General features: G+C 43.7%; 1 protein-coding gene and 2 long non-coding RNA genes across 23 annotated transcripts in view; 2 read left to right on the forward strand and 1 right to left on the reverse strand.

Moving 5' to 3' along the window:
* The window catches only part of IQGAP1 (IQ motif containing GTPase activating protein 1), a 47,375-nt gene extending 39,302 nt beyond the window's left edge, over window positions 1-8,073 (forward strand). For 2 of the 4 annotated variants that reach the window (XM_085234095.1, XM_085234093.1), the window contains exons 33-38: window positions 282-369; window positions 792-1,004; window positions 2,073-2,239; window positions 3,533-3,655; window positions 4,357-4,465; window positions 6,191-8,073. In XM_085234095.1, coding sequence (XP_085090221.1) covers window positions 282-369; window positions 792-1,004; window positions 2,073-2,239; window positions 3,533-3,655; window positions 4,357-4,465; window positions 6,191-6,304 — 814 coding nt within the window. In that variant the 3' untranslated portion in view covers window positions 6,305-8,073. Of the gene's footprint in view, window positions 1-281; window positions 370-791; window positions 1,005-2,072; window positions 2,240-3,532; window positions 3,656-4,356; window positions 4,466-5,047; window positions 5,118-6,190 lie in introns of all 4 variants that reach the window. The other 2 variants (XR_014885946.1, XM_085234096.1) reach the window with 2 other exon arrangements.
* A 2,478-nt stretch (window positions 8,074-10,551) lies between these two features.
* LOC146543582 (uncharacterized) lies at window positions 10,552-14,897 on the reverse strand. The gene is made up of 2 exons (XR_014885948.1): window positions 14,544-14,897; window positions 10,552-14,446 (listed from the first exon to the last, which is right to left on the reverse strand). It is a non-coding gene; the product is annotated as an uncharacterized LOC146543582 (long non-coding RNA).
* Window positions 14,898-15,528: 631 nt separating this feature from the next.
* The window catches only part of LOC146543583 (uncharacterized), an 11,214-nt gene continuing 1,241 nt past the window's right edge, over window positions 15,529-25,501 (forward strand). The window contains exons 1-9 of one of the 18 annotated variants that reach the window (XR_014885913.1): window positions 15,529-17,010; window positions 17,158-17,307; window positions 19,044-19,259; window positions 19,575-19,682; window positions 19,885-20,071; window positions 20,899-21,046; window positions 22,207-22,354; window positions 23,775-23,921; window positions 25,229-25,501. The exon at window positions 25,229-25,501 is cut by the window's right edge and continues 1,241 nt beyond it. This is a non-coding gene — a long non-coding RNA (uncharacterized LOC146543583). The other 17 variants (XR_014885914.1, XR_014885911.1, XR_014885906.1 and 14 more) reach the window with 17 other exon arrangements.

A 25,501-nucleotide genomic window follows, 5' to 3' on the forward strand; every position in this document is an offset into this window, starting at 1 on the left:
TGCAGCGTCTGTGGTCCAGGTGGTAGTACTGAGATGGCCTTAATATATAAGTGGGTAAAGTTCTAGCATTTTGAGAAGGTGTTAGGGAGCAATGCTGTGTATTGTATAGATGCATCTTTTAGGGAATCGATTTCTGATAAAAGGGTGTCAAAAAAAGTAAATTAGTTCTCGGAGTTCTGGTCTCAACTAAAATCAGTAACACTGCTATTATTGCAGAATAGCAATATTGAAGGTCTCGTGGCTTAAATTTTTACCTCCTATTCTACGTGGTTTCTCTGCAGCACAAAACGTTTAATTGTTGATGTAATCCGCTTCCAACCTGGGGAGACGCTGACTGAAATCTTGGACACTTCAGCTACTTCGGAGCAAGTATGAAGAATTTTTTTCCCTGTGTTCTTTTTAGACTGAGAATTTGTTGTTTATCTAGATGCATGTGGGTATGCTTGGGAATCTGCATTATATAGCATAGTGAAGCTGTCTCCACTGGTTTTGGAGCTGCATGTAGCGCAAATGACAAGGGGATATAATGGAAATAAAGAGTGCATGTGAATCTAGCTCTGTGATAGCTATTAGAAAATATTTATTTAGAAGACTGTTTTAAACAGTAGGTGAATATCTGTCAGTTCCTGTATATAGAATGTTTTAATCCAGTGTATTCATAAGTCAGTTCTGGAAAGACTGAGCAAAATTCTGTGTCCTGTTATGCTGGAGGTCAGATGATCTTCTAGTTCTTCATCACCTTAAAAATAATCAGTTTATGAACTTGTAATTTTCTTGTTGCCTTTTTCTAGGAAGCAGAGCATCAAAGAGCTATGCAGAAACGGGCCATTCGTGATGCTAAAACTCCTGATAAGATGAAAAAATCTGTGTCTGTAAAGGAAGATGGCAACTTAAATCTTCAGGGTAAAAAAGAGAAAATCAAGACAGGCCTGAAGAAGCTGACAGAACTAGGGATAGTGAATGCAAAAAATAAATACCAGGAACTAATCAATGATATTGCAAAGGTATGCCAGTTAGTGGTGGTCTAGTAATTACAGAGGAGGAGGTTGTTTTTTTTTGTTTTTTTTTTTTAATGGCTTGCAGTGTTGTGAAACTGGTGTGTTTTCAGGAGTAAGTTTTGCAGTAGTTAGATATATGAAACACATAATTTGCTTCTACATCTTTGCATTTGTAAAGTCTCTTATTTTTATGGGAAGTTTGTGTTTTCACAAATAATTCTGTTGCCAGAATCTCAGGCACCTTAAATATTAGGAAGAAATCCCTGATGTGTGATCTCTTCTCCTAGTTCTTTTACTGGTGTAAATAGTGCCTTTACAAACTCACTTCCACATGGAAGTTTTGTCCATAACTTAAAGAAAAAATCAAGCATTGTTTTTTATTTAAATACACTCACTTATTCAAGAATAACTGAAATACTTTAGGGAGGACCTAAGAAAAACTTACGCAAGTGATATAATACCATTGCACATTGAAATGTGTTATCAACATACCATATCATACATTTGCCAAAGTAATACATGGGAAAAGATTATGTATATGAAGTGAATGAATTACCACTTTCAGAAGTGAGTTTAAAACTGATCATTCGGTCATTAATAAATATCAGAAATGAAAATGACTTGAACATATTATATTTTTTGTTCAGCTATTAATATAGTGTGTTTAAAGATGGCTGACTAGCAAAGACAGGCTGTCACGTTTATGCAATTTTGTGGTTATAGCTCTTGATTTTTAATGTACTCCTGCTACCCAGTGAAAGCAAAAATTGCTGTCTTCCTTAAATCACATACTCTAGTCACTGCAATAATGACAGCACTGAAGATTGAGAAAGCAACAGAATGTTTAAATGAACTGCCGTGTGGAGTTGGTTAGGTCCAAAAACAGTCAACACAAAGAAACGATGACACTTAAACTGGGGCAAGTGTGACTGAGGAATCTTAATACAGCTTGTTGCCTGAAGTGAGGCTAATCAGAATTGAACAGTGCTTCTCAGTCTGTCTCTGTACTCTCTGCTTGAGCTGCCAGAGATCGTCAATAACCAGTAGGTCTGTGTGTTTTACTGTGTGCTGTAGGATATCCGAAATCAGCGTAGATACCGTCAGAGAAGAAAGGCAGAGCTGGTGAAGCTGCAGCAGACGTACAGTGCCTTGAACTCCAAAGCTACCTTTTATGGGGAACAAGTTGATTATTACAAAAGCTACATCAAAACCTGCTTGGATAACTTGGCCAGCAAGGGCAAGTAAGTATCTCTGAACTGTGCTGTGACTCTATAAATAAATGCTTGTTTCAGAAAAAAATGTGTAGGTCATTGCTAAGAAAAAATTGTAATACCATCTGCACAAAGCTAAGGCAGAGTGTGGCCCCTGAATGGGGTCAGAGAGACATAGTCAAAGGAATTTTAGTCCTTTTGAGAAGAGGAATGTAGAAAGACCAGAGATAATGGTTGGTTGCTCAAGTAATTTACATGCTGCTTGGTTAGTCCCTCCTGTAATTCCTTCTTAAAGCAGAGAATGAAAGCATCCTTTTTACTTAAAATGACAGCACTAATCATGATTTGTCCCCTCTTTGTCCCAGAGGGAGTTTGTACAGTGCAAAACAGTTCAGGTTTTCCTGTAAGAAAAGCAATGTCTTTCCACCCTGAGTTGGTTGCTTCTCTTTACTTTGGCAGGCAGCACAGCATAGTCCTCAGTAGCCTTAGAAAATTTTTCAACATAACTGGGTTTGTTTTCCCTGTTACTTTTTTAATCTGAACTGTAGTGTGGAAAATACCTTTCTGCTCTGGAGAAATTCCAGAGTTGGGTTTGTATGCATGTGGCATGTTGTTGAAAAGAGTGAAGCACAATTATGGGAAAAAGGGAAATGTAGTAGCCATTAAGCCAGAAATTGCTGGCATCAGACATTCTGGTTTAAAATTGAAGTCCGATGAGAAAACAGAGGCCAGGACTGCCTTATGCAAAAAGGTGCATAGGATTTTAACTCTGCAGTAATGTGGGGTGGGCAGCAGGGTCGTGATTAGTCAGACAGGGCAAGGAGGGGAGCTGTAATGGCATGTCCCTTGGACATGTGATCAGTACACTGGATTTGAAAAGAAATGAAAGTCAAAATCCACCAGGGCAACAGGCTGTACACAAATATACCTACTGTGTGTAATTTTGGATCATCTAAATAATCAGTTGCTTTTTTTAAAATTTTGTTAATTTTGTGTCAAAGTAACTCTTATGAGACTGTTTTCAGAGTGCCAGTAAAAACAATTTGTTAACCATAAGAACTTTTGCCTAATTGTGTAAGTAGCAGTGCTTTTTATGAAGTACTGTTGTTTTTTTTCTGCTTCTGTTGTATGAGTTGCTGGTAAGTAGTAGAAAGTCAGAGATCTGATCTGAGCTACCAGCGCTGTGTAGGTAAACTTGGTAGTAGAAATACTCTGTTAGTTGAACCATCTATTCTGGTTCTAGCCACTCATCCACATAGTATAAATTGTTTACCATATTTTGTTTGCTGTCTGTTTTGTTTTTTAATCCCTTCTTCCTTCCAGAGTCTCTAAGAAGCCTCGAGAGATGAAAGGCAAAAATAGTAAAAAAATTTCTCTAAAATACACTGCAGCTCGACTTCATGAGAAGGGAGTGCTTTTAGAGATCGAGGACCTGCAAGTTAACCAGTAAGTTTTCCTTAAAAACTCATTAGAGCTAAATAGCTTTCCCAGAGAAAGAGGGAAATGTTGCATGCTTTTTTTGACTACTTAGGCTGGCATGGGCTGAGAAACCTCACAAACTGATCATGTGCTGTTCTCTTATTTCTGGTTAAATGGGAGCAGATCTCTGGTAGATAAGTTTAATGTGATTTAAAGATGACACCCTCTTTCTCCCTGTACCCCCCCATGGGCAGCCCCTGTCACGGAAGGATTCCTCCTGGAGTGAATTGCTACTGCGATTAGTTAACTTTCAAGGCTAACCTGAGCTTGTTCAGCTGCATCTTGCTGGCCTTGAGTAACTGATCTATCTTTTGCACAATATACTTGTTACTGGAATTTTTATCGGCATTGTGCTTTGCACTAAGTGGGGTGGGGATGTCTAGGAGCAGAAGTAGGCTGCTGATATACATGGGCTAGATTACTGTGTTTTCTTACTGTGCTGTGTGAAGATGAACTTTGTGAAGATGTAACCTATCAGGTGTAGAACGTTAGGCTACACTGTTGTAGCCTATTATTCATTATTCATTTTTCTACCAAGTCTCATTCCAAATGAGAATATAGGATTAGAATTTAGGAGTAGAATTAGAAATTTATCTTCAGCTTTCATCTGATGTGTCCTTTCCCTGTGTCATTCATGAACTGTGGTTTTTAATTTCTTAAATTTACAGATTTAAAAATGTAATATTTGAAATCAGTCCAACAGAAGAAGTAGGAGATTTTGAGGTAAAAGCAAAATTCATGGGGGTACAGATGGAAACCTTTATGTTACATTATCAGGTAAGAACAATCCTATTTATTAATGACAGGTACGGCACATGAGTTTCATGGGATGTATATGAATAGCAAATCTCTCTTCTGCTTGCCAGACTCTTTATCAAAATACTAGTTATGTTTTTTGCCTGAACAGTGTGAAAATGAGGAAGCATCTTTAAACTAATAGAAGGCAGATTTAGATTAAGTATTGGGAGGAAAACCTTTACTTTGGGGCAGTGAGGCCCTGGCACAGGCTGCTCAGAGAATTGTGGGTGCCCCATCCCTGGAGGTGCCCAAGTCCAGGCTGAACAGGGTCCTGGGGATCTGGAGCTGGTGGGTGAGGCTGGCAGGTGTTGAAGTCCCTTCCAACATCAGCCCATACTAAAATTCTGTGAAAAGCTATCTTGGCAACAGTAGATTTGTTGCAGATAAAACAGATACAGTACCGATGGGGATCTGAGGCTAATTTGTTTCTTTACTAGTAAAAGCTTTATGTCAGTCTCTCTTCATTACACTTACATAAGTATGCACTTTACTTATATAAGTCAATTGGAACAGACTTGCAGGCAAGTTTTCCCAAATTCTTCCCCATTCTTCTTCCCACAGCATTACTGTTATATCCGGCATCTCTGTCCACATGCATGTCTACCAAAACTTGGTTCCCAAGTATTGCTAGGTATGGTAATTATGGATGTCCCAGGCATATTGGAACAAATTGCATACAGGAGCTCTCTGCACAGAGATATGTCTGTAGTATTGCAGTCCCTGACTGACTGCTAGGAGGGATAGCTGCCTTACATATCCCACACATCTGCTCTGAGAACTCCTGTAGTTCATTCCAGTGCTGATTTGTTGGAGCAGGTCACAGACTTCTTGGTTCATGTGGCTACTCGATGTTACTTGGTTCTCAAGCACGTGTGGTAAAAGCACTATGAACAAACTACCGCTGATCCAAGTGTAGCATTAGCAGTGGCTTCAGTTAGAAAGTCTCGTGTTGCCAGAGTTTTTATAGAAAACTATAGAAACAGCTTTTTGATGTTCATTCTGGCACCAGGAGCAAAATTCACATTTTGGAATACATGCAGTGTTCCTTGCAGTAGCACTACGTGAATGCTTTCTCCAAGATGCACTGTTCTAGAGAGGAGACTGTGGAAAGGAATTAATTGCTGAGATGAATCAGTGCAGGGAGTCTTACAGTTTTGTCAGGTGCATCACTGATGAGAAGAAATTGTAACTGGAACTAGTCCCTATGTGAATACAGGGGAAACTGAATTGGCATAATGTAATTAGTACTAATGGAGAAGTTGTTTCTTTCTGTGGCATACATCACATTGTTCTAAACCACCTCTCTCTCCTCTATGACAGATGAGATTTTTAGAGTCATGCTGTGTAATGTTGTAGTGTTTACATTATAAGATTAGGCAAACGGAAGAGAGATTCTAAACATTGCAGCTTTTCATCTGTTATGTGAATGAAAAGCCTGGTATGGTCCAGAGCTGAAATTTGACCTTCTACTTATGACTTTTTGTAATTTTTTTAAAGCACAGATTAAGACAAACATCTGAAAAGTCTTATTGCAGCTTATTTGTTCATGTGCTGTGAGTAGATCCTTACATCTCTCATTTTTCTAGCTTACGCTATGCATTTTGTGATAGATATTCCACAAAACTTGACCTTATTACAGTACCTTGTATAAGTTTGTATACACTATTGAGGATTCCTCGCTCATAAATGTTTTCTCTTTGGTAGGATCTTTTGCAGCTGCAGTATGAAGGTGTTGCAGTTATGAAGTTATTTGACAGAGCAAAAGTAAACGTTAATCTTCTGATCTTTCTTCTGAACAAGAAGTTTTATGGGAAGTAACTGACCTTTGCTGGCAAGTCTGTGAGAGGGGAGATAAATAGAAGCCTTGCATATATGACTTCTAATGACTTTGCTATGCATCAGTATATGCCTGTGCCTTGCTGAAATATATCCAATGTGTTACGATTAAGGCCTAAGAACTTCTTGTGAATTGATAGTGCTGACTGACACTGCAGGGAATTGCTTTCTTGTACCTTTATGATGTTTATGTTCAACTTGATGCTGTAATAATTTACAGATGGCCTCTTGCATAGAGGTACTGTAGTATTCCATTTATTAACGCTTAAGGATGGGGAGTGAAACAGAAAAATTCTTGGCAAGTTAGCTTTTAGTGTTGCTTGCAAAGGTTTTGAAGAGTAAAACTAACTTCTTTTTCCCCCAGTTTTAGATCAACGTTCCATATATCTTTACCAGATTCAATAAATGTTAGGCTCTACTTGCAGACTTATCAAAAGAAGACAGTTATCTTAAATAGGTTGGCTTTTTAAAAGTTTAGTTTTTCTAGCTCTGTCAAACTCCTCATTTCATTTCACATGTAGTGGATTTTTCGCCATGGTGATTGTGCTAGCTGTTCTGCTATATCCAGTAAAAATGGAGAGACTCTTGAATAAATCCCACCAAAAATTGTTTGCCCTGCCCCCTCCTTTTTTTCTTTTTTTTTAAGAAACATCTCTAATTACAAATTTCATGTCATTTTTGCAGTTTTTATTTTTGTTTAGATTACTGTGTTGTAGAACTGCCTTATCTCTGAACTAATACACCATATTAGTTCTTCATCCTTGAGGATAAGTTTTCCATAGTCCTTTTAATAAGTATCTGCTAGTATCTGGTCTGCATGAAATGCATGTTATTGGCATGCACCAACATTAAAACATCATCTTATAAGATATTTTTATATTTTATAATAAGATATTTTAATGTTAGTGCATGCCAGTAAAATAACATTTTAATGTCAGTCCAGCACAATACATTAACAAAAATTCCTTTTCATAACATACCATACCAAAAAAGATGTTTGCAGTGTAGGTTATCTGGAAGAGAGTGACCTCAGAACTAGATTTTCACTGATACCTCAAGGAGTGATGTGAAATGAGTTAAATATCTTGCCTTGATTTTTAATTTTATCTACCTGCATACGAGTTTGCTGTATCATAGAGGGACTTGAGAATTGTATTACTTTGATTTGGGGGTCATGAGAATAACGGTAAAAAATTCTTAAATATTGTTAAGAAAATGCAGCTGTACTTGCAAGCTCTTGAGCTACAGAGATTAATCCCCTCTTTCCCTTTTATTTTTAATTGAAAGCTTTTAATATTTTTCAGTGTCTGGCAGTCTTTAAACTGCAACCCAGGTGGGATCAGGGAAAATGCAGTGAGGTGTTAACGGTGATTGTACACTGATCAAGGAAAACATCCTTACCAGGTGATTTACAATACTTATTACCTACACTTAATGAAAAAAAAAAAAAAAAAAGACAAAAATTGAAAACAAACAAAAAACAAGAGAATTATCTGAAGGAGGAGTTTGTTCAGAGACAGAGCATTTTTATTTTTTATTTTTTTTTTTAGGGAAAAACTGTTAATAAAGACACAATCTCAGCAGTGAGTGACATGTATTTTATAACTTATTGGTGACTTAGCTTTGCTTATTTCCTGTGCACCACTGTATTTACAATTGGAGCAGCTACAAGTAGAAGGTATGTCTTTCCTTGCTAGTAAAGTTTGCCTCTGTAACTCACATATAAGTAAAAAGTCATTTGTGCCCATGGATGTTTTGTGTGATCTTGACTGGAGGCAGCCCTGACCATGCTGTTAGGCCCTGGGTGCAGCGGGATGGTGGTGGACAGACCCTGTCCACAGGAAGCGTGGTTCAGCAGCTCTGCACTGCTGGTTGTCATGAGCCAACCTTCACTTTAAAGTCAGAGTAGTACTGGGGAGCTCTGGATTGGGTCTCATTGTGAAGGGTTTGGGACAGGAGGGTTGTGCTAAGGGATGCCCTGGAGAGGAGTGTGGGATGTGGGCTGTCTGGGGCTATGGTGCACGTGTTGGGAGGGAGGAAGGTGGGATTAGGTAGTATTGAAATAGATCAGCTCAAATTGTTTTAACACCTCATTTTGGTCTTTAACATGCACTGCATGAGGCTGTGGGGTGATGGGCTGCATACGTGCCCATGTGCCCTGGATGTACACTATGCACTATCTCGATTATCCCTGTGGTGTATTCTGCAGCCATTTTGTGCTGCTTTTATGCTTTGAGAATTTCCCAGCTTCTTATCTTGGTCCTACACTCTAAAGTCCCTCCCCCATCCTATAGATTTTAAAGTGATGGCATGTTTAGCTATGTGAAAAGTTCCTCTGGTGCAGTATCATGCTATGGTATTGTTTCTCTTTGTCTTGAAGCTTTTTTTATGACTTGACATCCCATTCACCTGGCTTTTCATCTGAGAGGCTTCACTTTATGCAAACTCTGAAATTCAAACACTCCAAACCATTAACAGCTTAAAGCAGTGGTAAAAACAGGTATTTTATCTGCTATATGTAGAATGGCAAACTGTATTTGTTGCAGAATCTGAGATGTTCAGTTTGTAGAGGATTTTACTGGGAGTCAACTCGTTTTCTTTACCGTAACTTCTGAAACACAGAAAACTATACTTGAACCACAGAAAAATGAAGTATTTCAAGTGTTTTAAGAAATTCTGTGAAAGTGTCTTTTTTTTTTTTTTTTTTTTTGTTACCTCAAAAGTAAAACCTGTGGGTTCTGAGAAACTCAGACCTAAATCTTAATGATGACTCATTCAAGGTGATATTCAAGGTGATATGGGATGAAAACCAGACCTAGGCAAAGTGTAGATTGGGTTTTCTAAATCTTAGGCTACGGTATGTGGGAGTCCTCCTTAAACTTTTGTCAGAACAGAGTAGTTATTCTACATGGGAAAACTTCACAAAAGCTTTCTATGTGAACATGTGCTAGCTCCCTCTGTTTTCAGGTGCTGGTGTGAGTTGACAGCTGGGCTGTCAGATGACAAATAGCTGTTCAGATCCTCAGAGGTAAAAGTCAACAGAATATAATGTACTTGATACTGTGCCAGATGCTCATTTCAGTTTTGTGTCAAGATTCTATTCCTGTAGTCACTCTTCTGACTATAAAAAAAAAAAAAAACTAGCAGTGGTTTACTGATTTCTGGATCCAGTTAACAAGAAATAATATATTTCATGAACAGAAACAGTCTGATGACAAGACACGTATCATAGACTGAAGAGTAGTTTCAGCAAATGTTTTCAGGCCTTCTGAAACATGACCGATACAGCAAATAGTAGCTTTCTCAGCAGCAGTATGTACATATTCCTGCCCATTGTTCTCCCCTCCACCGTGGTTATCTTGATAGAGGCGTTGGTCAGGAGAACCTAGCATTCAGTTCTTTCCTGACAGCAAAAACTGCATGCTCACAAGTAGTAGCCTGCAAAACTGTGTTCACGCCTTGACCATGAAACTTCCTGAACCAGTTTGGATTGGTGTTCTTCTTTAAACAGCAGGCTTTCAAAGGGAGTTCGTAAATGGACCCAAGTTGCAGCAAATTATGTAGTTGTAATATTTTTAACTTGATTCTTCAGGTACTACCCAAAATGGGTGGCATTTCATGGACACAAAGAACTGGCCGGCTTTTTCGAGAGAACCTCAGTGTGCATTGCTCAGTGCAAACCACTGAAGGCAAAGTGACTAATGCCAGGCACTGCTATGGGAATGTGGCTGCATGTTGTGAAGCTGCTCTGTAATCCACCGTGTTTCAGTGCCAGCACCAGTGGAGTTCCTGGCACTGAAGGCAACACACATCTTCACAGATCTAACCCACAGGTCTGCATCCCAAACTTCTCATCTTACAGCACTTTTACTCCCTCTCATTCTTGCCTCTCAAAAAGACAAAGTGCTGAACATTGCTCTTGACGTAGAAGCAGTTTATAAGACTTGTTTAGAAATTTTAAAGGCAGTTCTTTCACTCCCCAAGTCTCAAATATCTTTAAAGATTTTTATATTTTTCATGTCACAAAATCACAGAATTGCAGGGGTTAGGAAGGGGACATCAAGAGATCAACCCCATCCGCTCTGCTAAAGCAGGTTCTCTACAATAGGTCGCACAGGTAGGCATCCAGTTGGGTCTTGAAACAGTCTCAGAACTGTTGCGAGAATGTGGTAATTGAGGTTTCAGGTCCACTTCTTTCTTTCTGGAACTTTTTTTTTCTTCCCCCCCCCCCCCCCCCCCCCCCCCCCCCCGGAACAACTGGCTGTGGGACAGAGGAGTCCCAGAAGGCTTTTTTTTTTTTTTTTTTCTTTGCTTTAAGCTCTCTCAACCTCAGCCCCACAGGGCTCCGTTCTGAGAAATGGAAACGGTGGAGGTAAGGGAGAGCTGGCAGGAGGGACTGCTGCAGCCACCATCTCCTTACATCCCATGGCCTCGAGCTCTCTCTCCAGATGCAGCAGTGTGGGACAAACAAAGACATTATGAACAGAAGACCTAGCAAATGAATAAGTGAGCTCTGCAGCTACTTGCACCAGGTGTAAACACACATGAAGCACCTGGCTGGTACATGCAAGCACGAGGTGGTTACAGGGGTGCATGCAAACTGCTGAATCACGGCCTGAACCTCTGATTGATCACCTGAGGTGAGCAGTGAGTCAGCCACGGGAGCACAGCTGAAGGCAATTCACCTTCCACATTCATTGATTATACAGGGAGTATAAAAGGTTGTAAGCACCTACACTAAAGGTCTTCGTTCTGCACCAGCAACGGAGTCTGTGCATCGCTTGCCACAAATGGCACCCGAACAGGGGCCCTGTATCAGGATCAGCTTTGGGAGATAATCTGCTATCGAGCTGACTGGTGGCAAGAAATTAGGGCTGCTGAAAGGAAAAATGACCCAAGGGTTGTTGAAAGGAAGCTGGACTAGGCTGCAGGGCCACAGTCATTTCTGCAGGACATAGGTGAGCAATGGGGAACAATGGGAACAAGCATTACAAAGGAGCAGGAGGTGGTTTGCAAAATAATGGAAACTATTTTGGAGAAGCATCACACTAAAGTGGAAAGCTTCAATTTAAGGTGACTTTTGGTGTGGGTCTCTCTTAGAAGTAGATGGGGCTGTGATCCATGGCACAGAAACGTGGGGCAAAGCGGGAGCGAGGCTGCGGCATGCGACCATGCACTCTGACTCTGTGGGTAAAGCCTTTTTGAGGCCATGGAGATCGGTGTACCCTTCAGACCCCAGACCTGGTGAGCCTGAGGAAGGAACCGGATTTACACTGGTTCAAGGAAGCAGAGCAGGAGGGGGACTTTGAGGCGGTTCAGAATGCATTTGGCTATTGCTTATCCTGAGATTTTGGTTTTTGGGTTCAGGCTCAGCTCCCTCTACACCAGTCATCTGTTAAGCTCTGTTAAGAAAAATTAAACTATTTGTCCTCGTAATTGCAAGACCTTGGCACAATCGACGAGTACTGAATGCATGATGTGAATGGGCTTTTGGAGAGAATGTGTGCAACAAAAGGCGCTAAAGAAGAAGCTGTTGGAGCTCAGCAGCTGGTGGCAGAGCGTGCAGACCCTCAGCCTGTGGCTCATCCACCACCACAAGCGCTCAGCGCTCGCCTCAGCGCATGGAAGCGGGAGCTGTGGAAAGCTGCTGCTGAGATGTATGGTTGTGTTTGGATCCACGCTTGTTCCAGCTGTTGGTACTGATGCAGTGTATTTTTCTGAACCTTTTAGCTGTTGTAACAGTTGCTCGGTGCTCCAGAAAATTCTAAGATAAAAGACCATGGTATGCAGATTGAGAAGACCCAACAACATTGGAAGTATGTTTGAAAGTCGTGCTATATCTGAGTTCTTCTGATACTTGGTCAGCTGCTTTGGAACAGGAGCACAGATGTGAAGTAAGCTTCAGTAAACGGGTTCCTGATTGTTATTTTCTATAGCAAGTAGTGTAGTTTTTCTTACAAGAGAAGGAATCTTTCACTTCTGATGGTTGTAACTGTAGCAGCCTTAAGAAAATAAATGGATTTCTTTTTCCTTTCTGTGAAAACAAAACATTATGGCTGATTGATTTTACTGGTAGGTGGTGTTGAGGCTAAGAAATTAATTAAGATGGGATACCTGTGGGACTCCAAACGAAGATTCTCTTCTTCACAAAAAGGATCAGAAACTTACTAGAAGAAGAAATTGAAGGTGAATGCATGTTGCTAAGTTAGAAAATGGTATTTGCTATGAAATGATGTGTGTTCATGTGCAGTAGATTGGCAGCATAGGAAGCTTTCTCGTATTTGGTTGTATAACCCAACTTGACTGGCAGAATATCTTCTGGCATTTAAGACAAACATATATATTTGCAACTGTACTGCTTGTATCCTGATATCTTATCTGCACCTGCCTGGCTTTCATAATCTGTTTCTGAATATGTAATTGCAGTGATTTAAAAAAAAAATTCCCTATTAAAAAAAAAAAAAAAAGGTAGAGAAGAGGTTATGCTTGTGTCTCCATCGGTGCTGGACTATGATGGGTTCCAGCCACAATCATAAGCCCTACTTGACTACCATCAGCACATCTACCGCTGCTTTTTCAGATCTGTAGCAACCTTCTGGGTGTCCTCCCAACCAAAGCCTACAGAGGCAACTGGACTGTGGGTACTGCAACTGATTTCTCAGCATCAAGCAATGCGACAGCTACCAGATAAAATTTTTGATTTGTGAGGCAAAAGCTACATGTTGAAAACTCGTGGGGTTGGTTTGATGGGTGGTATTAATGTGTTTTTTTGTTTTTGAATGTTTGTTGATTGATCACCTTATTAATATAAACAATATATACTAAGAGTTTCTTCAAACTAATAAAGAAGGGGGATATGTGGGACAGAGACATTAGGAACAAAAGATCTTGCAAATGATTAAAGAAGCTTGGCAGCTACTTGAGCCAGATGTAAACATGGAGGAAGGACCTGGCAGGTACAAGTAAACAAGGGGTTGTTATGTGGGTATAAAAAGTTGTAAGCACCTACAGTAAAGGTCTTAGTTCTGAGCCAGCAATGGAGTCTGTATCATGCCTGCAGAAGAAGGGCAGACAAAAAGTTGGAGTGGTGCCTAATGGCGCTACAGCATTCTTGGGCCATCTTGCAAGAAGAAGCTGTGACATGCTGATTCTCCCAGTACAGGTTAAATAATTTTTTCCATCTGTAAACTGAGGTGGAAAGCTGCAGATTTCATTAATCTTTGTGAAAATGATGTAATGGTCTACGTGAAACTCAAAACTGCAGCTTTGTGCAATTAATGCCTGTAGATTTGTGAAAAACTATCTGTTCTATGGCATTTAAAAAAAAAAAAAAAAGTGGAGTGCAGGAAAGGCGTTTATAAAAAAAAAAAAAAAGCAAAACATTAGAATATGAACAAGGCAGAGGATATGAGAACATTTATAGGGCCCTGTGCTTTCTGCTAACTTGTTTTCATTTTGTTGTTAATAAAATTATTTGGGAGTTGGAGTTTGGAGTGTGAATATTTGAAAACAGTGCAACAAATGCTGGCGCAAAACAGACCCCACCAAAACAACAAACTGAAAGCGACAACATGAATTGGTTGATTTTTTTTTTTTTTAACTGGTAACCTAGGTTTGGAGAAGTTTTATCTTTTCTTTTTTCCTTTTTTAGTTTGCGTTCTTCCTATCATCAAAAGAGAATGGATCGCCAGGGACTATGGTTCATGTCCGTTATCAATACCGTCGGAGCAGTTTCCGCGGTCTCTGGTGCCCCCTCGTGGCCAATCAGTGGATTAGCGGCCATGTATATGTGTTTCTTTAGGCAGCAGGACGCATGCACACAGGCACGCGGAAGTGGAGTACGTACATTCTCGTCGCTCTGCGCAGCAAATCCTCAGATCTTTGTTGTGCTTAGTTCTCCAGGCAATAGCACATGCCCGGGAGGCTTCAAAATAGCATCCGTTCCTAAGCCTGAGGTGAGGGCGAACGCCGGATTAGCGATACTCTTCTCTCTTCCAATCCAAGATGCCCTTTGTCTATTTCCTCGGATGGCTTTGTGCCCGAGCCTGCCCCGGGAACGGACTATTTTAGCTCCCAGACGTCTCTGCACTCGTCGCACGTGTAATGATGATTCGAAAAAACCACCTGCATAGGTGTTTACCCAAAAATGTGCATGTGAGACTGGGGCATGCGCATTGCTTTCCCGAGACTCGCGCATGCATCGTGCTTTCTCGAAACTTACACATGGTACGGCAGGACCGAGATTGGCGCATACATAATACTTTCCCGAATAGCGCGCTGCCGAGCCAAGGGCAGGCATAGTCCCATCCCGAGACACTCACAAGACATGCGCATGCATACTGAGTTCTTGAGACTCGCGCATGCGCAGGCCGATGTCGAAACTGGCGCATGGGTAGTGACGTCTCGAGAACAGCGCATGCGTATTGCAGAGCCGACACTGGCGCATGCTTAATTCTTCCTCGAGACGCGCATAGGTAGTGATTTCACGAGCCACACGCATGCGTAGTGCTTACTCGAGACTGCCGCGTGCAGTGAATCCTCGAGAAATACGCATGCGCAATGTAGTGCCGAGACTGGCGCAGGCGTACTTCGTCCTCGAGACTCGCGCATGCGTAGTGCTTGCTCAAGACTGGCGCATGCGTAGTGACTTCTCGAGACTCACGCATGCTTAATGATTTCTCGAGACTCGCATGCGTATTGCAGAGCAGACACAAGCGCATGCGTACTTTCTCCTCGAGACTTGCTCATGCGTATTGAGTTCCCGAGACACACGCATGCGTAGTGCACAGCCGACACTGGCGCATGCGTACTAAGTTCTCGAGTCGAGCACATGCGCAGTGTAGTGTCGAGACCGCCGCATGCGTAGTTCCTCCTTGAGTCTCGCGCATGAGGAGTACATACTCGAGACCGGCGCATGCGTAGTGATGTCTCAAGACTCGCGCGTGCGTATTGTAGCACCGACACTGGCGCAAGCGTACTAATTCCTCGAGACTTGCGCATGCGTAGTGCTTACTCAAGACTGGCGCATGCGTAGTGACCTCTAGAGAGTCACGCATGCGTAGTGATTTTTCAAGACTTTCGCATGCGTATTGCAGAGCCGACATTGGCACATGCGTACTTCTTCCTCGAGAGTCGCGCATGCGTAGTAATTTTTAAGAGATTGCGCGTGCGCAAGATGGTGCGGAGACCGGAGCATGCGTACTTTTCCCTCGAGTCTCGCGCATGCGTAGTGCGGTGCCAAGACTGGTGCATGCATTGTGTCGTGCCGACATGGGCGCATGGTTCTGAGACTGGCCCATGCGTGTTGCTTTCACGAGTCTGGCGCATGCGTAGTGCTGTGTCGAGACTGGCGCATGAGTTTCTCGGGCCGGCGTTTCTGCTTGCCTGCACCTGTGCTGGTTAGTAGAAACAGCTACTTTTTCTAAGTTGTCGGGCTAATCACAATGGAGAGCAGCGGATTAGCTGCGCAGAGCCGTTAAAACGCCACTTCCGCATTTCTTCGCGCATGCGTTGTGTTGTCTGCAGGACAGCGGCAGTTCCGCGCATTGGCCACGCGATGGCAGCAGAGACCGCGGAAAAACTTCTGCGACGGGTTAGAGGCAGATCGCGACGCAGGTCCTGGCGATCCGTTCTCTCTTATGATGATGATGGTGGAGCACGACGTTAGAACAGGGGATGGTGGGGGAAAGATGAAGAAAACGGAGGGAAAGTACTCCAAATTCAGGAAAGCTGTGCTAAGTGCTTATGAATATATGAAGAAAAAAAAGTTTATTTTTGCCAGCATCTGTTGCATTGCTTTTAAGTATTCACGTACCACAGTCTAACTGCCCAGCAAATTTAATGATAATGAAATTAAAGCTCATTGGCAGAAACCACAGGGCCATATTCATGTCCACTCAGCCTCTGTCCATACTTTACTGATACTTTTTCAGAGCAACATGGCTGAGTTCTTTGCACATTCCTCCTTACCAGCAGCACTGCAGTGGGATTCCCAGGGCCATGAGACACAATGACACAAAGGAGGTTGGTTATCGGGGTGCAGTGAGGGCAGGCAGGGAAGGCTGTGCGCTCAGCAGCTCTGGGGAAACTCACCAAGTGTTCCAGTCAGGAGGATCCTTGGGCTGTCCACTCACAAAATTCATCTTTGCCAGAACCAATGTGCAATGGTCAGATGGCCCACCTTCTTTAGCCGTCAGTTTCCTCAATTGCAGAGCCAGCTTTTAAACTGCAATATTTGAGAAACATTAAGGAAGATAAGAGAAAAAGATGTGGCGGCCCTCGCGAGCGGTGCCAGGACTTTAGCCAGGCTCTTGGTGGACGCAGCAGGAAACCGCAGCCGGAGGTGGATGCCAATATCCACTGCTTAGTCTCTGTGCCAAGGTACGTTGATCCCTCACGTCTCCTGTTTAACACGCTCGCTGAGGTCCTCTGGGCTTGGTGTCGGTTGTCCCTCATGCTCACATTGCTTTCACCGGGTGTTCTTCCTTTCCCCATCTTCAGGTCTCCCCAGTGCTGATGGGATGTCAGTGCCATGTGCCAGTGCCTTCTTCTCTTTTTGGGTTCAATAGCATTTTCTACTCTTTTAATCTGTTTTTCTTCTGTTTTTTCCATGTTGCCCATTGGCACTTCGTTGGAGTTTCCAGGATATAAATGCACAGTTCTGACCACGCGTGATGCCAAAAGAAGAGGTAGGCTCCCAAAGAGGCTTTTGCTGAGTGCTGTCCATTACTTGGGGTTTCTAGTATCGCCAGTATTCATTTCTAATCGATGTTGTTCAGTACTACTGCATGTGAAGCTTTCTTTTTTCTTTCTTGGATTGGCGACTCCACCACCAGGTGCAGTAGACATTTTGGGCTGCCCGAGTTTCCGCATTGAACGTGTCCTGTTGCTCGGTAAGGTGTGGACATAACTAGACATGAAGATATCTTCATTCACATCCAGCCGGAGGTGGATGCCAATATCCACTGCTTAGTCTCTGTGCCAAGGTACGTTGATCCCCGACGTCTCCTGTTTAACACGCTTGCTGAGGTCCTCTGGGCTTGGTGTCGGTTGTCCCTCGTGCTCACGTTGCTTTCACCAAGTATTCTTCCTTTCCCCATCTTCAGGTCTCCCCAGTGCTATGGGATGTCAATGCCATGTGCCAATGTCTTCTTTTCTGTTTGGGTTCAAGAGCATTTTCTAGCCTTTAGATCTGTTTTTCTTCTCTTTTTTTCACGTTGCCCATTGGCACTTCGTTGGAGTTTCCAGGATCCAAATGCATACGGTAACTAAGCTGGTACAGTTTCTCTAGGCTTCTGCCAAAATCGCTGTACCCAACCCATCAATTCCGTTGTCGTGTATGGCCGGGCTGTTACGTGCAAATGCGTGAGGGCAGGGAGCCACTGATCAGGCAGCACCTCTGCTGGTCTGTCCTGTACTTTCTTTGTTTTCTGAGTTATGACAGGACAGACTTCTAGCGGATCTGTCGAAATGGGAATTTTGAGATCTAATTTAGATTTTTTATTTTCCTGGGCAACACAGTCTGTTGATTCAGGATTCTGGTCATCGTGTATTGAAATGTTACAAACTTGACTTATTGGAAGATGCAGAATTGGGTTCTTCCCTGTTAGTATGCCAACTTCTTGCTCTAACTTTTCAATATTGTCTTTCAAAAGTTGGTTTTCATTCTTTAAAGTATTATTCCTCATTTCAGCATGATTTAAAGGATTTAATAGTGGTCATGCCACTGTGGAGGCAGGCAATTGTCTTTCTTTTGTGATCAATATATCTTTGCTTAGTCTATGAAAGTAATCTGCTAAACAGTATTGGAAAAAATATTTCCCATAACATGTAGGGGATCTCATTTTTCAATGATAACTGTTAGTTCATAACAGGGAGATTTCACAAGTCCTGGGACCTGCCCAGGAATCATTTTATCTAGGGGCGCAGTGTTTTCCCCCTTGACCCGTTTATAGAAATTGCAAAGAAAAGACGCATTATACATTTTAGTATATTTGGTCTGCTGGACTTGCCAAGCATATCATCGATTAATATTAAGATGCTACAGTTATAAACAAGAGAGTCAGGTAAAGCAGATTATGATAACAAAAAAAGAATAGATAGCAAGCTTACCCATACATTAACCTTCATTATCAAACTCCATCACAGTTGATTTCCAGAAAAGATTGTTCCCCACTGCTGGTCAGCTCTTAAATGGGTCCAGGAGGGGCGGAGCCAGGCTCCACCCTTCTGGCAGCACCGGTTGATTGCCTTCAGCTGTGCTCCCGTGGTGACTCATCGCTGCCTCAGGTGATCAATAAGAGCTTCAGGCCATGACTCAGCAGTTTTCATACAGTGACCAATTGGCATCAGGGACAGACTGGGATTAAATATGTGGGTTATCGCAGGTCCTCCAGCTATAAACCTCCCTTGGCAGCCTTTCACGTTATTCATTTTCTTTGCCCTATGGCTGTACCGGCACTTTAAGGGCCCACCTGAAGCTGTGATGGAGCACCTGGGGAGGGGTGCGGCCCTGCAGCACAGCTGGGGGCAATTTGGCTGTGGGTGGGGCAGAGCCAGGCTCCACCCCTCCTTGATCCCATTTAAGGGCTGGGAAGGGCAGGGGCAGCATCTGAGCCTGCGAAGTGCTTCCTTTGGAGTGTGCCTTGCTCTTAGGGATGGGGTGAGTGATTTTTTTTTTTTTTTTTTCTCTATTTTGTAGCTGTTTTCTCTTTTTTGGCAGGGAATCCTGTCTGTACTTAGGGGGTGGTAGCCATTTGTACCTGGAAGCTGCTTCCTTCACTTCAGAGTGTGGGTGAGTGTTGGTCCTTGGAATGGGGTAAGTGGTTTCTTTTTTTATTTCAGGGTTCTCATCTCCTCTTTTTGGGGGATCCTAATTCCATTGAAGGGCTGGTAGCTGTAAGAACAGCATCTGAACCTGGAAATAGCTTCCTGTGGGGTGAGCACTTAGAAAGGGTTGAGAGATTCCTGCTTTATTTCAGAGCTGTGAACTCTGCTTTTTTGGGGGATCTCAAGCTGGGTTAGAGCAGCTGTTTTAGCTATGTGTGTTGTTTTCTTTTCAGTGGTTCTCAGCTCATAATCTCCCATCTGGGCTTCAAATATGTTCTTTCTATTTCTCTGTATTCCCACTTCATGGCTGTAATTAATAGTGCTTTGTGTTTATTGCATCTATGCAGTGTTTTTTAAGGGCATTCTGTGCATCTTTGTACTGTTCTCAATTACGTTCTGTGTCTCTTCTGATTTCATTTTGCAGCATGATGGGGTTTAATGATTACCTGGGCTCCTCCAATCAGCAGTGTGAGATCTGTGCGGCAGGTAACGAACACCATGAGCCCTATGTTGGTACACTGCTTGTACGCAGGTAGGTTTGCGATGCGGTCCGACTCCCCCACAGTGAACATCCACAGCTGGATCACGTTGCTCAGAGTCTGACCCAGTCTTGCCTTGAAAGAGGCAGCACATCCACTACGTCTCTGGCAACCTGTTCCACTGCCTCACCACCCTCTCTGTGGAAGACATTTTCTTTAGATTTAACCTCAATTTTCCCTTGTTCTTTCCTTTAGCTATTGAAAGGCTGTTACCAGGTCACCTTGGAGCCTTCACTTTTCCAGGCTGAACAGCCCAGCTCTCCCTTCTTAAAGCAGAGGTGTTCCATCCTTAGGTTCACGTTTGTGGCTGTACTCTAGATGTGCTCCCACTGCTCCATGTCTGTCTGCACTGAGGACCCCATGTCTGGGTGCAGCACTGCAGGTGAGGCCTGACTAAGATGATCAGAGGGCTGGAGCACTTCTCCTATGAAGAAAGTTTGAGGAAACTGGGGTTGTTTTCTTGGAGAAGAGAAAGCTCTGGGGAGACCTCATCACAGCCTTACAATACTCAAAGGAAGTACATAAGGAGGAGGGGGGATGGCTGTTTATGAGGGTGGATAGCGATACGACAAGGGGAATGGTTTTAAACGGAGACAGGGGAGGTTTAGGTAGGTTATTAGGAGGAAGCTTTTTGTACAGAGGGTGCTGACTCACTGGAACGTGGCTTTAGAGTCACTTCCAGGAGGATCTGCTCCGTGATCACTCCCAGCACAGGGGTGAGACTGACATGGTGGTAGTTGCCAGGGTCACACTTATTATCCTTAATATCTGGTGTGCTGTCACCTTTTTACTAGTTATCAGGGACTTCACCTGACTGCCTCCACTTCTGAAATACCATTGAGAGTGGCTCAGTGACTGCAGCGGTGAATTGTCTTGGAATTGTGGGATTCATCTCGTCAGGACCCAAATGTTCGGGTCCTCAGGTGGTCCAGAACCTGATCTCCCATCATAGAGTGGGATGGGCAGGGGTCTGTGGGACTGGCATCGCTTCCTCAATCCCCACCTACCAAACCAAAGGTGAGGGCAGTGTATAGTGAGCAGTTACCAAAGAAGATGAAAGCAAAAATGTTGTTGGGTACTTGAGCCTTCTCTGGTGGTAAGCAGCATCGTGCACAGAGTGCAGCCACGTTGCTTTGAGATAGGAGCGCAGCTTTGTGTAAGAGGTACATATGTCGGGCAGTGCCTTCATTAATTTGTTGTGTCCAACAGGTGGCAGCAGAGCTGCGGTGCTCCCGAGTGCCGTAACGACTGCATGGAGATGTGTGGATTTCCATGGGAACAGCAAGGAACCGGCAATTGCATTTTCTGGAATGCCCCGGAAGCTCACTTTGCTGACTGGTAATTGTCTGCCCAACAGGTAAGGGCAATGCACAGCCACCAGTGTTTACCCATTCCATAGCATGGCACAACATGGTGCTCCCAGAGCTCTGAATTGCACTTCGTGGTGCCCGGAAGGCTGCCTGTTCTTTTCTTTCTGCATTCTCCTTGTCTCTGGCTTTTCGCTGTAGCGTTTACCTTTTTTTTGTCCTCTGTGTTCCCTTCTGCATTGTCTTGTCTTCCTGTTTTTGCGTTCCATGCCACATTGTCTTGGCCATTGCCCTTGGCTTTCTTTGCCGCATTCACTTCAGCATTCAGTTTTGGCGTTCCCTGCCGCGTTCTCTTGCCCTCCTGCTTTGGCGTATCCTTCCGCGTAGTCTTGGCCATCGCCCTTTGTATTTCCTCTCACTTTCTCTTGGCCGTTGTCCTTGCCTGTGCATTCACTTGCCCTCCTGTTTTTGTCTTCCCCACCAAATTCTCTTGGCCATGACCGTCGGCTTTCTTTTGCCACATTCTCTTTAGCATTCGGTTTTGGCGTTCCCTTCCATGTTCTCTTGGCCACTGCCCTTGGCTTTCTTTTGCGTCATTCTCTTCAGCATTCAGTTTTGGCGTTCCCTTCCATGTTTTCTTCGGCCATCGCCCTTTATTTCTGTGCTCTGTTCTCTTTGGCCTTCCCAGCTGCATTCTGTTGGCCTCCTGTTTTGGCCTTCCCAGTTGCCCTCTCCTTGCCGTTGCTTTGCTTGTGCTTTCCCTTTGCTTTTGCCCTTCCATTGCCTCAGCTGCCTGCTTTGCTTTGCCTTTGCTGTGGTTTATTGTGGGTATTCTGCTTGCCTTTGGCTGTCTGGAATTGGCTGGGAGACAGCGTTAATGTTAACCTTGGCCTGAAGCCATAGCTTAATGGGAGCTCTGATGATAATTACTTTAACCTGGAGCGTACCTGTAAATCGAACCATGAAGCCAATATTATAAATGTCTTTATCCTAAATGCTGTCATTAAATTAATGCCATGTTTTCTTTCAAAATGCTCCTAGTTGTACTTGTAGTGCGGAACACTGCTGTTAAACTAACTGTAACTTCAACCCTATCAATAGCATTAATTATATCCCTAATGCTCTCTTGTGTCGTTAGTAGAGCAACATGCGGGGGGTGCAGCCCTACATATGTCGGGCAGTGCCTTCATTAATTTGTTGTGTCCAACAGGTGGCAGCAGAGCTGCGGTGCTCCCGAGTGCAGTAACGACTGCATGGAGATGTGTGGATTTCCATGGGAACAGCAAGGAACCGGAATCTGCATTTTCTGGAATGCCCCGGAAGCTCACTTTGCTGACTGATAATTGTCTGCCCAACAGGTAAGGGCAATGCACAGCCACCAGTGTTTACCCATTCCATAGCATGGCACAACATGGTGCTCCCAGAGCTCTGAATTGCACTTCGTGGTGCCCGGAAGGCTGCCTGTTCTTTTCTTTCTGCATTCTCCTTGTCTCTGGCTTTTCGCTGTAGCGTTTACCTTTTTTTTTGTCCTCTGTGTTCCCTTCTGCATTGTCTTGTCTTCCTGTTTTTGCGTTCCATGCCACATTGTCTTGGCCATTGCCCTTGGCTTTCTTTGCCGCATTCACTTCAGCATTCAGTTTTGGCGTTCCATGCCGCGTTCTCTTGCCCTCCTGTTTTGGCGTATCCTTCCGCGTAGTCTTGGCCATCGCCCTTTGTATTTCCTTTCACTTTCTCTTGGCCTTTGTCTTTGCCTGCACATTCCCTTGCCCTCCTGTTTTTGCGTTCCTTGCCACATTGTCTTGACCATTGTCCTTGGCTTTCTTTTGCCACATTGATTTCAGCATTCAGTTTTGGCGTTCCGTGCCGTGTTCTCTTGGCCATCATCCTTGGCATTTCCTTCCAAGTTCTCTTGGCCCTTGCCCTTGCCTGGGCATTCCCTTGCCTTCCTGTTCTTGCATTCCATGCCACATTCTCTTGGCCTTTATCCTTGGCTTTATTTTGCCACATTGTCTTCAGCATTCAGTTTTGGCGTTCCCAGCAGCATTCTCTTTGACTTCTTGTTTTGGTCTATCGGCCACCTTTTGCATTGGCCTTCTTTGCCTTGTTGTCTTTCGCCTCCTATTTTGGCAGTTCCTACCATGTTTTCTCTTACCCTTGCCTGGGCTTCCATCCTATGTTCCCTTGGCCTTCCATTGTGCCGTTTCTTGATGCGTTTTCTCAGCTTTTGCCCTTGGCCTTTCCTGCTGCGGTCTTATTGGCTCTATATTTTGCCCTTTTCTGTTGAGTTCTCCTTGCCCTTGCCCTCATCTTGGCTTTCCATTGGGTGCTCTGTTTGCTTTTGCCCTTGCGTTAGCTCGGCTGTTTGCATTGCATTTAGCTTGGTTTTCCGTGGGAGTTGCGCTTCTGTTTGCCTTTGGCTCTTTGGGATTGGCTGGGAGGCAGCGTTAATGTTAACCTTGACCTGAACCCATAGCTGAATGGGAGTTTTAATGATAATTTTGTTAACCCGCAGCGTATCTGTAAACCAAACCCTTTACCCAATGTTAAAAATGTCTGTTCCCCTAAATGCTGCATTAAAAATCATGCCCCATGTTTTCTGTCAAAGGAACCTTGTCATTGTAATGCAGAACACTTTGTTAAACTAACTGTAAGTTCAACCCTATCAATAGTGTTAATTATATCCACAGCACTGTCTTGTGACATTGTTGGAGCCACATATGGAGGATGCAGCTCTTTGTATGTGGGGCAGTGCCTTCATTTTTGTTTTGTGTCCAACAGGTGGCAGCAGAGCTGCGGTGTTCCAGAGTGCCGTAACGACTGCACGGAGATGTGTGGGTCTTCATGGGAACAGCAAGGAACCGGAATCTGCATTTCCTGGAATGCCTCGGAACTCTATTAGCTGATTGGTAATTGTCTGCCCAACAGGTAAGGGCAATGCACACCCACCGGTGTTTAGTTAGTATTTAGTTAGACACAAGGTAGCGTTTCCAGAGCTCATTTCTACATTTCGTGGTGCCTCGAATGTTGCTTGTCTTACTCTTCGTGCATTCTCCGTGCCTTTGCCCTTTCCTTGCTGTGTTCTCTTGTTTTTCTGTTTTGGCGTTCCCTATGGCATTCTCTTGCCCTTTGTCCTTAGCCTTCTTTGACACGTTCCGTCTGCGTCCGGTTACCCACGACGTTCTGTTTGGCCTTTGGTTTTGGCGTTCCCTTCCATCTTCTCTTTTGCCATTAGTCTTGGCCTTTGCAACGTTCCCTTTGGCTTTCCCTTCTGGCGTTCCACGCGACGTTCTTTTTGGCATTCAGTTTTGGTATTCCTGGCTGCGTTCCCTTTGGCCATTGCCCTTGGCCTTCTTTGCCACGTTGTCTTTGGCTCTTGTTTTTGCATTCCCTACAGCGTTGTCTTTGCCCCCTCGTTCTGGCCTTCCCTGTTATGTTCTCTTTGGCCTCGGTTTTGGCGTTCCCTTTAACGTTCTCTTTCGCCATTGCTCGCGGCCTTCTTTGCCCCCTTCCCTTCGGCCTCTTGTTTTGGCATCCCTTACGGCTTTCTTTTTGGCCTTTGGTTTTGGCCTTCTGTGCCGTGTTCTCTTTGGCCTTTGCCCTTGAACTTCTGCATTGGCCTTCCATGTAGCATTCTCATGGACCTCGCCCTCCATTTTGGCCTCCTTTGCGTGTTCTCTTTAGTCTACGTTCTGGCGTTCTCTGCGGCCTTCTCTTAGGGCCTGACCTTTGACGAGGCCTTTTCTTTGGCATTCAGCCTGCTTTTGCTATTCCTTTGCCTTTGATGTTGCCTTCCATTGTGTGTCGTCTATGCCTTTTTCCTCTTTTTTTGTGTTCCCTCAGCAGTTCCCTTTGACTTTCAGTCTTGCTTTTCCCTGGCCTTCCTAACAGTCACTCTCAGCGTAATCCTAATATACCTAAGGCTAATACCTTCATCCTAATGAGCTCTGAATCTCAAATGCAGTGCTAATTGTAAGCATGACTGTATAGATAATTGTAGTAATCGTCCAAATTAACCTTGAACCTACCCTTTAATTGGGCACTAAAGCCATGTGTAACCTCCTTTGTAAGTCTAAGAAAAATCCTATAGCTTCCTTGTTCCAGTACTGCTGATCTTACTGTGAAGCCATTTCTTGGGGTGGCGTTTGGCTTCCATGTTTTGTGGTGGTGGGCTTACGGTGAGTGTTGTTTGTGTCGGCATTCCTCCTTGTAAACCGTGTCTCTCTATATTACAGGTGAAGATGTCTTCCACATTTCCAGTTGATGATTTCCCTGCTGGGACCGCATCAGCTTTTCAGGTCTTATACACTGATCACCAGCTCGGTTCAGTTGAGCAGTTACCCGTATTTCCCGGTCTGTTCCCTTTGCTTAGTCTTCCTTTCAGTCTTCCAGAAGCTCCTATCACCGTCCAAGGTCGTCACAGGCAACGTGTGATTTGTGGCACTGAGTCTCACTGTAGTTCATTCAATGACCTCAGCTCAGCGATCCCATCCACTCCCCTCCTTTGG

The sequence above is a fragment of the Meleagris gallopavo genome, chromosome 12 (assembly GCF_905368555.1).
Source record: "Meleagris gallopavo chromosome 12, MGAL_WU_HG_1.1, whole genome shotgun sequence".
Classification (NCBI taxonomy): Eukaryota; Metazoa; Chordata; class Aves; order Galliformes; family Phasianidae; genus Meleagris; species Meleagris gallopavo.